Raw genomic sequence first — 18,291 nt, forward strand, 5'->3', positions numbered from 1 at the left:
TACTGTAATCACATTACATTTTTTAATAACGTAACATTTTACTGTGCTAAATTCAGTAATTACATTAAAGTTCATGTTACTGGTGTTACAAAGGTTGGTCAGCCGGGCGCATATAAAGAAAAACACAAACCGCCTCCATTTCTACAGTAGAATCACCATGACGACCACTCTACTTGGTTTTCAAAGTAGAAAATGTAAAAAATGATTATAAGCGTGTCCTCATTAGGACAGGGGTTTGTGTTGTGTGTGTGACTGTGGCTATAGGTTTATATTGTTAACCGGTGTTTATGTGAAAATGTATTAAGAGAGCCATGTAAAATGGGCTGTATTTGTAAAGCGCTTTACTTGGTCCTAAGGAGCCCAAAGCACTTTACACTTTACGCAATCATTCACACACTGGTGATGGCAGCTACAGTGTAGCCACAGCCGCCCTGGGGCGCACTGACAGAGGCTGCCGGACACTGGCGCCACCACCAGTAGGCAACGGGGGAAGTGTCTCGCCCAAGGGCACAACAACTGAGACTGTCTGAGCCGGGGCTCGAACCAGCAACCTTCCGATTACAAGACGAACTCCCAACTCTTGAGCCACGATGGCCCCGCTGAGTAACGAGTAGAGCAACAAATTACTTTCTCCAGCGAGTAAGCAAACAGCTCTTCTGTTCCAGCTTAGACGGAAAAACCTCGATAATGCTTTAAAACTACACAGCAGCACAAAATCACCTAAACCAGTGTCCTGGTCTGTGTCCCTGTCAGAGGAAGTTCACAGAAGTATAAATAAAGTACGATAAAAGGCTTCAGCCTGAATCTGATGCACAGTCACACGCATCTTTTTTTCCTTTTGTGTTTTGTAAATATTATTAAATGTTATTCACTTGTAAATTTGAAGCCCCATGAAGCGACTGTTGTTGTGATTTGTGGCTATATGAATAAAACTGAACTGAATTGATGTGATTTTTAACCTCCTGTAATAAGCAATAGGCAGGTTAATAAAGCCGTGCTCTGTGATGCATCATGGACAAATAAACCCGACTCCTCCCTGATCGTACGATCCCGCAGCACCGGACAGTTCATTGGTTTCATTCAGTCCTTCCACCTGTGAGCTGCACCACAGCTCCTGTAACACTGACTGAGCCACAGCACAGAGCCCCACAGGGACCCCAGGCCGAGTGTGGACGGAGGGACGTGTGCTCGCGTTGACCAACAAGCCATCAATCAGCAGCTGATCTGACAAGAGGCCCCAAAGACCAGTGACTCAGAGCAGTGACCGCCGGGACCCCCGCGTGGTCCATCAGTGTCACCATCCTTCTGCCGGCCAAGCGAGACATCCGTCTCAATCATCCTCCACCAGCTCACTGGGAAAGTTCCCATGAGCCACAGAGAGGTGAGGTCGGGCTGGGGGTGGATTTAGCAGAGAGAGAGGAAAAAGAGTAGTGAGGAGAAAAGAAATAAGAAAAAGCTCTGACCTCCAGGGCTGAAAACTGCAGTTCCTCTAACGGCCTCTAGAGGCTCTAGATCAGATTCACCTCTGCACCAAAACACCAAAACAAAGACAGCCAGCATGAAATGAACGGTCAGAAATACTCAAGTATTTTATGCAGTGATGAAGTATTTGTACTCTGTTATCTCCATCTTTACACTAAATGCAGTTTAAAGTGAGTTTCTGAATCCCGGCTGCAGATGTTCTGACTGTACTGCATGTTATTAAAGACAATTTGTTAGGTACACCTGTCCATCTGCACATTGGCATAAATATATAATCAGCATCATGACAGCAGGTCAGAGCATTCAGTCATGCAGACATGATGAAGACCAGCTGCCAACGCTCAAACTGAGTGTCACAATGAATGACGGCGACTGTGGTTGTTGTTTCAGAAACGGCCGGTCTGCTGGGATTTTCCCACCAACCATCTCTGAGTTACAGAAAAGTCTAAAAACCAGGAAAATACCAGCAAGCAGCAGCTCTCATGTCAGGAGAGTAGATAAACTGCTTCGAGCTCATAGGAAGGTCAACAGGAACTCCAGTAATCACTTGTTACAACAAAGGTCTGCCGAAGAGCATCTCAGAGCCTTGAAGCAGATGGGCCACAGCAGCAGAAGAGCGCAGCGGTCAGCTGTCGAGGCTGCACTTCACACAGACTCAGCAAAACTGGACAACAGGAACTGGAAACAGCGCCTGGTCTGATGAGTCTTGATTTCTGCTGGAGCACAGTTTGGTAGGAGCTCGTGGATCCTCGTGTCTGCATCGTTATATTAGTGACTGGCTGGAGGCTAAAAAACATGAGCCTGATCTGTGGAAACCATAGACGACATCATGGTGCCCTCATCCCTCTTTTTTAAAAACAGCCGTTTGGAAAAAGTATAGAGATTTCATGTAAACGCCATCATGACGAACTCAGGCGTCAAATGGGACGAACCATTTTCCTTGGGTTAATATTTGAGCTCAAACTTGCATCCATGCTTTTTGCAGAACACTAACATGAGAAGATAAGACGGATCTTATCTAAAGTCACGTGGCCCGACCGTAGCGCTGACTGAACCCATTAGCGTGCAGATATCTCGCGAGGTTGAGACACAGCAGCTGACAGATTCGCCGCCGCTCAGCGGTCTGTCGCAGACAAACAGCACGCAGACATTACAGTTTTTTGTGAATGCTTAAACCCTAACTGTGATTCCTGTAGCACAATCTCTAAAACTATTCAGACTTATAGCAAAACCACTCACTGAGTTTGCAAAACTAAAAGCACAAAAACTGCTTTGCACTCAGTTTGCAATTTTGTAACACACACTTTGCAAAACTGTAGGCACAATTCACTGCACAACACTCAATTACCAAATTTCCAACACACTCCTAGCAAAAGTATACACATGTATAGCTATCATTAACACTAATTTGCCAACTGTCTGGCACACTTTCACATGTGAAAACTTTTTTAGATAATTAGTTCACTTTGCAATCAGCCTAAGCACTATAATACAGGTAAGCTGTGTGTGCGGAGTACAATGGAGGGAGCAGGAAGAGTGAGAAGTAGAGGAGGCCGAGGAAGAGGACGTGGAGGTGAAGAAGTAGGATGAAGAGGACGACAAGGACAAGGAGGAGCAAGAGGAAGACGAGGAGGAGGGAGAGGAAGATGAGGAGGGGGGAGAGGAAGGGTAGGAAGAGTAAGAAATAGAATTGCTGATGACATCAGAGCTACAATAGTGGACCATGTAATCAACCGTGGAATGACCCTGAGGGTAGCTGGCCAACGGGTCCAGCCTAACTCGAGCCGCTACACTGTAGCAAGTACCATAGGGACATCTTGAAATGAGAATCGGTGAGTACAGTCACTTCGCACTAAGATCTGTAGCACTGCCGTATGCCAATGAGAAACACACCAATACCATTGATGTAAAAATACTGAAATTGTTACTTTACAGAGTTGCTAGATGACCAGATGCTGGGGGCAGAGGAAGCATGTTCACTGCAGACCAAGTAACCCATATAGTCATTATGGCGATTGCAAATAATCCTATACTTGGAAATAAACACTTGTGTTTGTTTTGATGTGTTTGAATAAACAGCAGTACTTGAAGTTTGGATCCCTCTATGCTTATGGATCTATGACAGAAGTATGAGCTCAAACTGACATAGCCTACCTTGTGCACAGAGAAAGCAAAAGCCAGATGTGTTTTGTATTCATACCATCAGTGTGCAGTTGGCGCATTGTGTGCTTAGTAGATGATGGCTTGTGTGTACTGTTTGATACGGAAACACCATTTTTACGAAGGTGTGTAGAGTTAATCTAGCTGTGTTTGCTTTTGCAAGAGAACTACAATGTTTTGATGATTGGGTGACAGGTTTTCTTATTTGTGTGAAGAGTTTTGCAAAATTAGCCAATAGTTACAAAAAATGTGCTTAAGCAATCAGAAAAAACTGTAATACTGAAACACAGTCGTCTTTTCTTCACACAGCAGCGGGGACGGTCACAGCATTTTTCAGCATTTGATCCTGTGATCCATTTTTCATGATTTCATGTCTTTGAACAAACTCGAGCTGAGGTCGAAGCTCCTCCAGCTCCGCAGCATAAAACACAGTCACTCAGATGTCTGACAAAGCTGCAGACACTGTAACAGCTGTCTGGCGAGTAAGGAGCGGCTAGCAGGTCCAGCGGGCATGTGGTGTGGAGGTTAGCCGAATAACCCGAAGCCAGTCGGTTAAATCCAATAACAGACCTTTATTCACCGTCAGCAACATTACACTTTATAAGCCAGGTCTCCTCGGCTGTACTCGTCCGAGCCTACATGCGCGGGGATTGGTATCGCCAGCGCCAGCTTGTCACAACAGTAAGGTGTTTTCTTGGAGAATGGAACATGAGCAGCATGGAATGGCTGCCGCTAACAACACACACCCACTAGGAGACCCCCATAGCTACTACAATAGTTGGGCAACCCCCCCTAGTGGTGCTATAACCCAAAAGGGTTGTTACATCACACAGAGTAAAGACACAGTTAAGACTTTAGTTGTAAATACATGCAAAATGAAAATAAAAAGGAAAGCCTCTGAAATGTGCATAAAAACAACAAAAACATCAAATCACTGACAGGATACAAGAAGAACCATCAGGACTGTGTTGGACTAAAATAAAGACTACACTCCACAGCAGAGTAAGCGCTTCCTGGTTTGATCCCCGAGCGTCTGTTTTATTTTTCGAACAAGCATCAACCTGCAGGAAGAAGCCCGGCTTACGATCAAAAGGCTGCAGTTCCTCTGGGGTCCAGCAGGGGCAGCAGTGAGTCAGTCCCAGTAAACTCGCATGTTAAAACTGTACAGCAGAAATAAGCACGTTTACAGGCTGATTGTTTGCATTGTTAGGGGCGTGGCCTCTTTGACTGCAGTCCCTGACCTGGACCTGAGAACCGGGTTTTAATGTTTAATGCAGAACGTTTGCTGGATTCAGCACGATCACACCTTTCCAGTATATAAATCTACCTGCTGTAAGTAATTTTCTCAGTCTTCTGTCCAATTGGAGCAGAGGAGTCGCCCCCTGCTGGTCATTAGAACAAATGCAGGTTCAGTGAGTGCTGCTTGTGTCCACTCTGACCTTTAACATAGTTTACTGCTGAATAACAAAGAGCGTGACTGTGCGGCGCTGAACCTGAGCCCCGCTGACCCTGGAGGAAGATGCTGATGGAGAAGCTTGTCCATAATGCATGCTGCAGGTGAGCGCTGCTGTGATGCAGGTTAATTATTTATTTATCCGGTGTTGCTGAAAGTTTCATCTGTAAATCTGGCCCTGTTGTGCAGCTCCTAGAGGACCAGTTTCACAGGAACATCCTCTGTGAGCAGAGCTGCAGGGAACCTGATACACAACATGAAAAAGGAAGGCCGGCTTGCAGTGCAGTACACTTAAGCCGAGCTCTTTATGTACCCAGTTTGTGCTGACTCTGGGTTTGAGCAGGAGGCAGAGCGGGGAGAAACCTCGATGAAATATTTAGTGAATGTCTCAGAGAAAAAGGGAGCGAGTGCAGCGTGCAACAAAACGATTTATTTACGGTACGCGCCGACATTTAGAGAGGAAACACTGCAGGTGGAGACGTGTGAGGAGGAAACGATTAAACATTTACTGACACACCTTTGTGACAGTGTTTGCAGTGGCAGACGTTTACTGATCAGGACATTTTCACCATATTTTTCTTCATCCTTTTCCAGCGTGCCTTTGAGCAGCAGCAGCAAAAACAAACATCTGTGCTGCAGATAACCACACACAGCTGTAGGTGGAGCGCTGAGCACAGAGGGAGACTACAGGCTGTCTGAACATTTGTAAATCACAGTATTTACTCACTCATGTCTTCTTCTTTTAATTTCACCCTGAAGCTCTGAGATGAGCTTTAGGGTGCAGTGAGTGGGTGCAGTGCTCAGGCTGCACGCTCCTGCAGTGAGCGTGCAGCCTGAGCACGGATAACAATGACCTCATTTCATGAAGTATTCATTCAGCCCCCCATCCTCTGCACTTTAACTGTCCCGCACACTTTAAATCACTCATTAGCCTCAAACAGGGAAGCCCTGCCCACATTATTCCACAACTGTGACATCATCCATCCATCATCCAGCCATCCATCCATCATCCATCCATCCATCCATCCATCCATCATCCATCCATCCATCCATCCATCCATCATCCATCATCTGTCCATCCATTATCCTTCCATCCATCCATCCATCCATTATTCATCCATTGAAGAGTTTCAGTCAGGTTTCAGAGCTCAGCACAGCACAGAAACAGTTTTAGTGAAGGTTACAAATGATCTTCTTATGGCCTCTGACAGTGGACTCATCTCTGTGCTTGTCCTGCTAGACCTCAGTGCAGCGTTCGATACTGTCGACCATAATATCCTATTAGAGCGATTAGAACATGCTGTAGGTATTACAGGTACTGCGCTGCAGTGGTTTGTATCATATCTATCTAATAGACTCCAGTTTGTGCATGTAAATGGAGAGTCCTCTTCACACACTGAGGTTAATTATGGAGTTCCACAGGGTTCAGTGCTAGGACCAATTCTGTTTACATTATACATGCTTCCCTTAGGCAGCATCATTAGAAGACATAGCATACATTTACACTGCTATGCAGATGACACCCAGCTCTATCTGTCCATGAAGCCAGATAACACACACCAATGAGTTAAACTGCAGGAATGTCTTAAAGACATAAAGACCTGGATGGCCGCTAACTTTCTGCTTCTTAATTCAGATCAAACTGAGGTTATTGTACTCGGCCCTGAAAAGCTTAGAAATATGGTATCTAAGCAGATTCTTGCTCTGGATGGCATTACCTTGGCCTCCAGTAACGCTGTGAGGAACCTTGGAGTCATTTTTGACCAGGATATGTCCTTCAACGCACATATTAAACAAATATGTAAGACTGCGTTCTTCCATTTGTGCAACATCTCTAAAATTAGAAACATCCTGTCTCAGAGTGACGCTGAAAAACTAGTTCATGCATTTATTACTTCCAGGCTGGACGACTGTAATTCATTATTATCAGGAAGTCCTAAAAACTCCCTGAAAAGCCTTCAGCTGATCCAAAATGCTGCAGCAAGAGTCCTGACAGGGACTAGAAAGAGAGAGCAGATTTCTCCTGTTTTGGCTTCCTGGTAAATCCAGAATTCAAAATCCTGCTCCTCACATACAAGGTCTTAAATAATCAGGCCCCATCTTATCTTAATGACCTTGTAGTACCATATCACCCTATCAGAGCACTTCGCTCTCGCTCTGCAGGCCTACTTGTTGTTCCTAGAGTATTTAAAAGTAGAATGGGAGGCAGAGCCTTCAGTTTTCAGGCCCCTCTTCTGTGGAACCAGCTTCCAGTTTGGATTCAGGAGACAGACACTATCTCTACTTTCAAGATCAGGCTTCAAACTTTCCTTTTTGCTAAAGCATATAGTTAGGGCTGGACCAGGTGACCCTGAATCCTCCCTTAGTTATGCTGCAATAGACGTAGGCTGCCGGGGATTCCCATGATGCATTGAGTTTTTCCTTTCCAGTCACCTTTCTCACTCACTATGTGTTAACAGACCTCTCTGCATTGAATCATATCTGTTATTAATCTCTGTCTCTCTTCCACAGCATGTCTTTATCCTGTCTTCCTTCTCTCACCCCAACCAATCACAGCAGATGGCCCCGCCCCTCCCTGAGCCTGGTTCTGCTGGAGGTTTCTTCCTGTTAAAAGGGAGTTTTTCCTTCCCACTGTCGCCAAAGTGCTTGCTCATAGGGGGTCATATGATTGTTGGGTTTTTCTCTGTATCTATGAAGCGCCTTGAGGCGACTTTTGTTGTGATTTGGCGCTATATAAATAAAATTGAATTGAATTGAATCCATCCATCATCCATCAGAAGTCACACTGCAGGTTGCCTGTTGTTTCTAGAGTATTTGAAAGTAGACTGGGAGGCTGAGCCTTCAACTTTCAGGCCCCTTATCATTACTGATTATTAATCTCTGGCTCGCTGTTTTCACCCCAGTCGGTCACTGGTTCTGCTGGAGGTTTTTTCTTCCCATTGTCACCAACTGTGTTTGCTTATAGGGGTTCATATAATTGCTGGGGTTTTCTGTTGTCTCTGTATTATTGTAGGGTCTTTACAATATTAACTCTTTAAGGTTCGTGTTTCACCCACTCCAACAGCATGTCTGTGACACAGACAGATAATCAAAGATACCATACTGTACTCATCTTAAATCATTACTTATAAAAACACAAAGATACTGCTGATGTCTTGATGTCACAGGTAGATTCACAGGTTTGTACTTACCTCATCAGGTATCTTCAGGGTTAACGTCCTCTGCTGTGAAGCTGGGTCATTTCTGTACTTGTGAACCTGACCTGCTCCAGAGCTGGTTTTCCTGATGGTCTCAGATGCAGCTTCAGACCCTTATTTAGTTTTTTCTGAAACCTCCAAATAATTTTATATCTGTATGAACAGCTACACTGCACCTGCTGACCACTTTTTGTTCTTCACCCTCAGAGTTAAACTTCACAGAGGCTGAAAGAACAAAACCTGAAACCAGGGGTGTCTAACTCCAGGCCTCCAGGGCCGTGTCCTGCAGGATTTAGACATGTCCTTGATCCAACACAGCTGATCTAAATGGCTGAATGACCTCCTCAACATGTCTTGAAGTTCTCCAGAGGCCTGGGAATGAACTAATCATGTGATTCAGGTGTGCTGACCCAGCGTGAGATCTAAAACCTGCAGGACACCGGCCCTCGAGGCCTGGAGTTGGACACCCCTGCCTTAAACTGTCTTCAAACATTCATTTAATGAAGCATTTGATTATAACCCATCAGATTCTCCGTGATGACAGCCCTGAGAGATCAATAAATCTGCTCCATCTCGCAGTCACATTTTTATTCTCCTGTTTCTGTCAGGCTAAACTTTATTACTACAGCAGCTCTTTCCCAGTCTTACTGACCAAAGTGCTTAAAGCACGCACACACTCACAGCGCTGTCTGCAGCAGCTGTTACTTTCAGTCGTATAACATTAACCTCTTCGTATATTCTCTATACTGTCAGTGAGCAGAAACGGCTTCGGCTCAGCGGAGAGATAAAACAACGATTTCCACCTGCTTCCTAAAATCCAATAAATCCAGCATGAGTAACAACACGTACTCCTCTCTGCTACTAATTCTCTGCTGCTTGCTTCTGCCCCAATCAGAATGGAGGGTGCTGTAAAGCGGCTCGTGGTGCAGGGGCGGATCTAGAAGGGTGGCATGGGGTGGCAAGTGCCACCCTAGTTTTACATATGACAGTGTTCAAGTAAGATAGCATTAACAGTTTGAGCGTAGTTACAGTCAACAGTCTCTATTTCAGCCCATATTGAAGGTTCGGACTTCAAAGGATGATTTTAAATTTTAATTACAGTTCAGTAAATCCAGAGTTATGATTAAAAGAATATATAAGCCATGCTTTTCTCTAAATACTGCGAGCGAGTTTTTAGATGTGGGAACATTGTGACGTTTCGTGTGGAGTGTGTAGTTGCTGTTTTGTTTTGTGTGTCAGTGAGGGCACTAATGAATGTCACAAAGGCACGTTGCAACGTAAACACAGTCACCAGGTAGAAAACCAGCGCAGTGATACAGCTGCTGCTGTCAGGCCTGCAGCTTTCTGCCTGTGCTGCTCTGTTTTATGTTTTTACTGACACACATCATTTGTGAATCTTATTGCGACACCTGATTGTTCTCTCATTTTAGTTTTAGTAATATTATTAAATGGTTGTACAAAATAAAAAACAGCAGGTGTATTGGCTGCATTTTTAGATAAATAGTTGTATGTGTTTACAAAATGTGTGCATAAGCTTATACAATTTATATTTGCATTTCAAGTTATAAAAATAATTTACTCAACATGTCTGTGGGTTTTTTTTACAGTAAAAAACTACAACTAGGATTTTAAGTGTTTTGTGTGAGCTCAGATCAGTAACATTAATACAGTTTGTCAATGAAAGAACAGCTAAATTCAGACACGTGAGGCTGAACGACTGAAACCGAGCAGGAAAAGCAAAATGAACCAGTTTGAATGTGAAACACAAACGTAAAATGAGCAGTTGTATTTCAGAGGGTGAATCCAACAAATCATGAAAAACGAGGTTTACATTTTTGTTCATGACAGTGCAGATTTCTGACATGTTGTGTAATCTAAGAACGTAACAATTTGATGATTCACTAACAAACAACAGTGAAACTTCAGTTAGTGTTTGTAAATGAAGCGCCAGTGTTGTGCAGCTTTCTGGGTTTTATATTTATTGGGCGACATATTTATTTATTATACAGGCTGTACAGTACAGAAGAGCAAAACTCATGTTTTATGTAACTAAAGTGTGTAATTCTGTGGGCTACAGACAATAATCAAGTTATGGACCATATTTATATGAAAAGCATGTAAACTTACTGCATTTGAATCATTTTAACCACATGTAACCACCTGCATGTGTTTGAGAAAGAAAGGCTTGGGTTTTGCCTCCCCATCTGATTTCTTTGCCACCCTGTCGCTGCGTCACAGAACAGGAGCTCGCTGCAACAGAAACCTGTAAAACATCTCAGATTGGAGCTGCACCTGCTGCCCCGCGCAGGGCAGGAAACACGTGGACTCCACAGTTCATGAACACTTCCCTGCTATCCAGAAATAAGCCGAATAACCTGGAACGCTGCACCCGGACAAACGTCAGCTGACTGACGGTCCTGCACGGGGTCAGCTGATGCGACGGTCAGACTCGTTTCTTCCTGCAGGACTTTTTCACGTTAAAGAGTAAAAGGTGCCCCAAACTTGCTGTCGGAGTGCTGACGTGGCGTCTCCGTCCTCTCTGTCCTCTTTTGCTCTTTGCTGGTTTTTCATGCTTTTCCTCTGAAGTCTGTGTGTGGGTGGGAGAGATGAGTTGTTTGTGTCGTGCTCCTTTAAATCAAAGGCGAGGGGACGGCTGTGCTTTAATCATATTTCACGCCGACCTCACTTATCTTCCTCGCCGTTGTTTAAGGCACGTCATTGCAGATATATCAGCCTCCGCCTGACTGCTACAGTACGGACACACACACACACACTCACTGTATGTGAAGCCTTTATGAGTCCCAACATGACAGGATGACAGTGTGTTAAAATGTGGAACCAGAATCGCAGCGTGTTAACATTTCCTTTGGAAATGCCAAGGTCTTCCATTTTCCTCAGCGTGCAGTGAGCGGCGCTCAGGCCTGCAGATCACAAAGACTTTCATTTGTTTTTCTGACAGCAGCCTGAAGGTTACAGTGATGAGCTTCTGACCTGAAGACTCCCACTGATGCTAATTCCACCCAGCGTCCTTGAAAACAAAACCGCAGGCGCAGAACGAGCTGAGACCAGAACACTTTTCATGTGAGCGAAGTTTGTGTTTGTCAGTTTGATTTTCCTGTTTCAGGTGTTTGTCTGTTTGAGGCTGTTTATCTGGACCCAGGCTCAGAGCAGACGCTCCAATAGAAACACTTCTGCGCCTGATCACATCCATCAGGTCCTCCTCAGATTCAGATTAAACTTATTTGAAGCATATTTTTCATCTCATCTAAAGTTGAGTTTTATTCAGTGATAAAATATTTTTACAGAGACAGCCCAACACTGAGCTGGTGTGTGAGAGATACCAGCTCAGGCTCTGGAGCCATAATTATAATTATAGCTGTAATTACTGAGAAGCAGCTCGAACGTGAACGTCAGCTCGGTGTGAGACCTCATCAGTGTTTCCTGACCTCAGCCTGGTAAATGCAGCAGTAACAGCTTCACGCTGAAGCTCAGGAGCAACTCGGAGCTTCTGATCTCGCCCAGATTACTTGGACCTGTAGCGCGGAGGAGGCGGGATCAAACCACAGCGTTTCTGTGGCTGAATTTCAGGTTTCCAGCAGAAATCTCGTGCACTAACAGTCAGTCGAAAGCAAGTGGCCCAGAGTAAAGATGCCTTTGTTCTCTTTATTCCACAGAACGAGTTTCACATCCAGGCTGTGAGGAACCGCCGAGCCGTGTGGGCGGGTCTCTGAGTGGCTGTTGGGAAGTCTGGAGTCCTAAATAAAGTTTCACCATCTCAAAAATCCAAGTTTCAGCTGTTTACAACTTTTTCACTTATAAGGTTTCGACTAATACAGTCATGAATAATAATGATAGTAAAACGTGAATATTTACTGCCGTGTATGTGACTTCCTGCTGCTGGTGCACGAGGACAAGATCTGCTCAGGTGAGTCGTAGCTAACGCAGCGTGCAGACGTTGGTGAATCTGTCTGAAGACTCAGCAGCAACGTTTGCAGAAGCTTCACCTTAAAAGCAAAAAAGGAAAAGAGGAACGTCTCTGCGGTGTGAGCGCCGTCTGTTCAGCGACGGCGACCCATCACACGTGTCCCGCCCTGGTCAAGTGACGACAGCTCGCAGAGATGAGTCTGTCTGCCGTCTGGTTCAGCCTCAACAGCTCCAAACAGGAACGACCTGAGACCTGGAAATTCTGTCCACAGTAATAATCAAAGATTATTCAAAGTTGCCGGCAGCATGTCTGACTCACGGCCAGCAGCGTACCTGTGCAGGTGTACTGAGAGCTTACTGCCCTAATCTTTTACTACCACCAGTATGATTTGTATTTTAAAGACTAAACGCGAGTTTTACTCACACAGCTGTGTGTTCGGTCTGAGGGTGGGACTCTGGTTTTGAAGCGCTGCATGTGAGCGGGCAGTAAACGTGGGTCTTCCTGTGTTCGCAGTTCATCAGACTGCTGGACTTCACCTCTGACTGATAACTGTGAGAAAACGACCCACGCAGGTGAAACTACATCTCTGAAGTGAATCCAATCAACAAAAGGCAGCTTTCATCCGACGCTCGAGGCCTCCCGAGGCTTTCATCCAAACCAAACGCCCACAACGACTCACGCGGGCCTTTGTCTCTGCACTGAATCACACGAGCTGTGTTTGCTGAGGTTAGCTCTCTGCGGGATGAGCGATTGGTAGCAGTGAACTGGTGCCGTCACTCTGCACAGAAACATGACTCGTGCATGTGGCCGAGGGGGTCGTCTGCTAGAGCGCGAGCACAGGTCCAGGGAACAAGATGTGCTTCCCTGTGGTCCGTCAGAGGGGTTTGCATGAAGTGTGATTACAGTCTGAGCCTAGACGTGACCGCATCATGGTGCTCAAAGCGAACACGTCTGGAGTGAAATAAGTTTATTTCTAAAGAACATCCGACTCCTAATTACCCAAACGCCGTCTGACGGCAGCTGATCCCTGATCCTCGGGCCGACGACCTGAGGGAGGGGCTGGAAGAGCAGGTCAGTTAAAGCTCTGGGAGCTTTGCTGCATCTAACGAGCTGCTGACCAGGAGGAGGAGCCTGCTCGGGGTCAGAGGTCAGACAGGGTCTCTGAGTCACAGGGAAACGGGAGCTGGAGCGACCGACAGCAGGAGGCAGCAGGAGACGGGCCGAGCGCTGCGGCACAGAAACGTCCTCGGGCGTGAGAGCAGCTGAAATATTCCAGGAGCCAATCACAGCTCTCTACCGAGGCTTCAACGGGCCGGGCACCAAACGCTCCGGGGCGCCGGGCTGGGACCGGAGGAGCTCAGAGGAACCTGTCCAGGTGTTCTGACGAGGACGTGGTCACGGCATCAAAGTGGGCGTTGTTTAATGCAGTAACCCTTCTGACACTGAAGTTCCGTCTCCCCGCCACGCTCGTGTGTTCGGCTCGTCGTGCATCATAGTGCGCTCGCTGTGCTGACAGCTCATCATCGGGCTTCAGCGGCGTGCTCCACGGTTGGTCTGTAAATCAGAGTCAGGCAGAACTAAAGCGACTTCCTGCCTGCGCGTCTACTAAAGGCCTCAGGAACATGCTGGCTGCTCGCCGTCGAGTCCTCTGAGGCACTTCTTCATCTCTGCTGCTGTTCAACAAACACAAATGAGTCCCAGTGTTGGTTTTCCATCACCGCACAGCTCCCAAGGCACTCCGCCATCTTTCCTTCATGACTCATTGAGGTGGCTGGAGAGCTGTATTTCCTGCGGCAGCAGAGAAAGCCGTTTGTCACACCTTCGCTGGAGGAGAAACTGCAGGAAAGAAGAACGTCAGGAAGTAAGCGATTGCCACCTTGATCCCAGCTGCCCACCAATCTTGGCCTCACCTCTCCGAAAAGCTGCCTGAGATTATTATGTGTCAGGTCCTTGCACAGGAAAGCTCTTAGTACCTGCCAGGAAGGGCGGAGAAAGAAACACAGGTCGGAGGTGAGTGCAGCTTGGAGCGAGCTGCCTGCAGCTGTGACGGCTGCTGACTGTGGATTTGACTCTGAGAAGCACCGTCTCAGATTTCAAATGTCTTATTTGAATGAGTCGCCATGTTCGTGTGGTGGAGATAGGTGTGCCCTGTGACAGCAGCTCATGTCAGCGCCTCCCACGGGGGTGGGGTCAGGCCAAGAGCGAGCCGTAACACGAGAGTCGCACAGAGGAGGAGGGGCCTCTGAATGAGCCCTCTGAGCCCTCCACCCTCAGGTGCCGTGTCAGGTGAGGCCAAGGCTCTGTTGGTGTGACAGTAGAGTGTGTGTGTGTGTGTGTGTGTGTGTGTGTGTGTGTGTGTGTGTGTGTGTGTGTGTGTGTGTGTGCAGTGTCAGCTGTCTGAGAACAAGTGAAGAGGTCAGAGGTCACATTAGCTGAGCTCTTTTATTTACAGTCTGTGGACAGAGGCTGCTGAGAGGACAGTTCAGGTGAACAGTGACAGATGAGCTGCTGATCCACACACAGGCTTATACACAGCAACATGAGTTACATACGAGAACAAACCTGTCCAGCAGACACACACTCCTCCCTCCGGGCTCAGACGGGGTCACGTGTCGTTTGGTTTAATAGCTCCGATCCACCGACAGCTTCACGGGCAGAGTCTTCACTGGGACTTTATCCCCGATGCTGATGAAGGGAAACATCCTGTCCGTGAAAGTGTGTGTGAAGGTGTGTATGTGTGTGTCAGTGTCAGCGTCAGAGAACGACAGCTGTCCTCCGTCCCAGTCCAGACTCGCTCGGATCCTCTGGAGCTTCTTCTGCAGCTGCAGGACGGTGGGGGCAGCAGATCCTGAGCGAGCTGAGTATTCACCTTGATTGAATCCTATTCCACCAAATCCAGAGCGTATGGGTCCCTTCCTCCGGACGGACTCCGCTAACACGCCCAGTCCCCAGTGTCCGCAGTCTCCAACCTCCACCACCCAGCTGTGGGCCCCTGAGGTGAAGCCCTGAGAGCTCAGGACGAAGCAGAGATGATCAAACCTCTCTGGATTATCGGGGAGCTGCTGCAGCCCACCCACCCTCACGCTGCTCAGATCCTCGGACAGGGTCAGTTCAGGGTTTGCAGTGTTTGGGTTCAGGATCAGAGGAGTGTAGGAGACCATATACTTCATGTTGTTCCAGATGCTGAAGGTCAGGTTGCCCAGGTGTTTGGCCTGGTCTATCAGAGCTCCCGGGGGCAGCTGTGGATCATCCAGCAGGGGGCAGCGCTGGGCTCTTTCCACCACAGCCTTGTAGTTGTGCAGGAATGAGACGTCTTCAGCTCTCAGCTCCTCCTCTGTGGCTCTGATTGTGTCTGAAAGAGCTGCTATCTCTCTGCTCAGAGCCTCCATCTTCTCCTTCATCATCCAGCTCTTCTGCTCCTCTTCCTCCCACAGCACGGTCAGCCTGGCCTCCTCTTCCTCTGCTAGAAACTGGTGAAGCTTCTTAAACTGCTCCCTAATCTTCCTCTCTGTGCGTCGGGCCTGGGCCTTAATGTGTCCTGCTGTTTGATCAAAGTTCACCTGGACTTCTTCACAGACCTTTAACTTCTGCTTTAAAGCTTCCACAGTTTCCTGAAGGTCATTCTTGTGTTGTTGTGCAGCTTTATCGATGGGCTTGAACGTGTGGTCGCTGTGCTTCGTCTGCTCGTTGTCAGAGTGCAGACTGCAGAGATCCTCTGAAGCTCTCTGATCTCTCCTCTCTACAAACGACTCACACAGGTTCTTCAGCACCAGACTAACCGGTGGATCCACCCTCGAAGATCTTTTCTGACACATCGGACACTCCTGTGTTGGCTTCTCTCTCCACCATCTCCTCAGACAGTCTTTACAGAAGCTGTGGCTGCACGACAGAAGAACGGGATCTCTGAAGATGTCGCGACAGATCGGACAGCACAGATCCTCCTCTGATCTGGAAGCCATGGAGTCTCCGAGTGAGGCTGGAAGCAGCAGACAGGAAGTACAGTCAGTCCTGGTTCCCCTCCCTCCTCTGCTGCTGAATGAATGCCTTTATTGTCACTGCATGAGACACAAACCACAGAACCTGTTCTCCATGTGGCACGAAGCTGCACGACACAAGCTACTGATAAATGGAAATCCCCGTGAGCCTTCACTGTGGAGCATCAGCAGCTGAAGCTCAGTCTGTCCGTCTGTGTCTTTGGTTAGAATAACAACCTGCTTTCTGTTTTACGGCAGGCGAGACAGGTGAGGGCGGAGCTCTGTGAGATCACATGAATGCTTCTGTTACCTGCAGGTCAGGTTTCTTTCATTCCACAGTTATCAGAGTGGAAAATCTGCAGCAGCGGTGTGGTGATCACTGACGTGTGTTCAGCGTCTCGTTTCCACCAACGTTTCGTTTAAAGATGCGGTTTATGTAACGTGTGATTTGAGTACTTGGTGATTTAATTCAGGCCTTTTTGCAGGAAACACTTTGTCTGTATTCTCAGGATTTACTGCATCAGCAGATTTAAAGAACAGGGTTTGTTGTATTTTTGGAGATTTTCAAAAGACGGTCAGGCTCTCTCATGTTATTTTAGTAAAAGTAAGACGTGACACAAAGGGTCGTAACGACTGAACGACTTCCTCAAACAAACTTTAACTCCATAAACGTCTTTTCCTCCTGATTATTCAAACAGGTTTTTATTATTTTAAATCCTTTTCACGTCATTTCACCGACCGGTTTATTTCGTCAGGCGTGAGGACGACTCTTCCGTGTTACTGCAGAAATCAGAGAGAAGGTAAACCCAGACTGCCCTGTGAGCACGCTGGCATCGTAACAGCAGAACGATGGCGGCGTCACAGAGACCTGAGAGGCCACTGCTGTCAGTGAGACACACTGTGAGGATTCTTATAAAAAGACACACAGAGGGCTGATTACACCGTGTCAGGTGTAACACCTCACTGTAATCACATTACATTTTTTAGTAATGCAGTAATGTAATGCATTATTGTGCCTGTGAAGGCCTGTGGTACATAGCTGATTATTAGAGATCGAAGCATTAATTAATGGCAGGACTTCTTTGAGCAGTTTTGTAGGAATGGGGTCTAAAAGACACGTTGATGGTTTGGAGGAAGTAATTATTGAAGTTAACTCAGAAAGATCAATTGGAGAAAAAGAGTCTAACTTAACATCAATGGTACTAAGAGTAGCTGCAGATAATATTACATCTGTGGGATGATTACTGGTAATTTTTTCTCTAATGATTAAAATGTGATTTGTGAAGAAGTTCATGAAGTCATTACTAGTTAACGTTAAAGGGATGGTTGGCTCCGCAGAGCTCTGACTGTTTGATTATCTGGTTAATAAAGATGTGACAAAGACTCGAGTAATAAAGGGGAAAAGTAGAATTCAAAATACAACAAAAGCTCAAATAAACCATTAACATAAACATCAGCAAGGAAACACCAAAATAATTATGTGTTAACTAAGCCACGCACGATGGCGGGGCGGTGTCTCACGGAGGTTTCACCGTCGGCCCCGGTGATGGTGACCACCCAACGGTTTTCACACCTGAGCTCATGTGACGACTCACTTGATTGGCAGCGAGTCAGGACCATCCAACCAGGACCACGCCCTCTCGGGTTTCGTTTCCTGGGGGTCTCCACCTCTCGGATGAGAGGAGAAACATTTCCCTGAGCCTGAAGAAATCCAACTGCCTTCTTTTTTTTCACATGAATACGCCAGCATGAACAGTGGGACGGACTAACTGTGAACATAGCTGATTGGCTGTCTCTCTGTCAGTGAGTGAGTACAGCTTAGCTTACCTCTCCCCAAAAATCAGAAATCACAGACCTGTTTGTGTCTGTGAGTCGGCTCAGAGACAGGAAGTGGAGACAGCGCTCGTTTTACTCAGACCTGCTGACGGCCATAGATGCAGCTTTGTCAGGTCTGAGCTGTGGCCCCAATCTGTGCCCCCCGAGCTGTGGCCCCCCCGAGCTGTGCCCCCACGAGCTGTGGCCCCACGAGCTGTGGCCCCACGAGCTGTGGCCCTGAGCTGACATCCCATGAACTTGTTTTTAATATTTATTCTCTGCTGG

The 18,291-nt window shown here is 46.8% G+C and overlaps 1 protein-coding gene across 3 annotated transcripts; it reads right to left on the reverse strand.

Annotated features, from left to right (window-relative positions):
* Positions 1–9,348: 9,348 nt before the first annotated feature.
* LOC101467211 (nuclear factor 7, brain-like) lies at positions 9,349–16,703 on the reverse strand. 3 transcript variants are annotated; one of them, XM_076884391.1, is made up of 2 exons: positions 14,191–16,703; positions 9,349–14,053 (listed from the first exon to the last, which is right to left on the reverse strand). In XM_076884391.1, the coding sequence occupies exon 1, from the start codon at positions 16,174–16,176 to the stop codon at positions 14,839–14,841; it is 1,338 nt and encodes a 445-aa protein (XP_076740506.1). In that variant the 5' UTR covers positions 16,177–16,703; the 3' UTR covers positions 9,349–14,053; positions 14,191–14,838. The 3 variants fall into 3 exon arrangements, with proteins under 3 accessions (XP_076740506.1, XP_076740505.1, XP_076740504.1); XM_076884390.1 differs by having other exon boundaries at positions 14,128–16,703; XM_076884389.1 differs by having other exon boundaries at positions 9,349–12,478; positions 12,641–16,703.
* Positions 16,704–18,291: the final 1,588 nt, after the last annotated feature.

Source organism: Maylandia zebra, linkage group LG5, assembly GCF_041146795.1.
Source record: "Maylandia zebra isolate NMK-2024a linkage group LG5, Mzebra_GT3a, whole genome shotgun sequence".
Classification (NCBI taxonomy): Eukaryota; Metazoa; Chordata; class Actinopteri; order Cichliformes; family Cichlidae; genus Maylandia; species Maylandia zebra.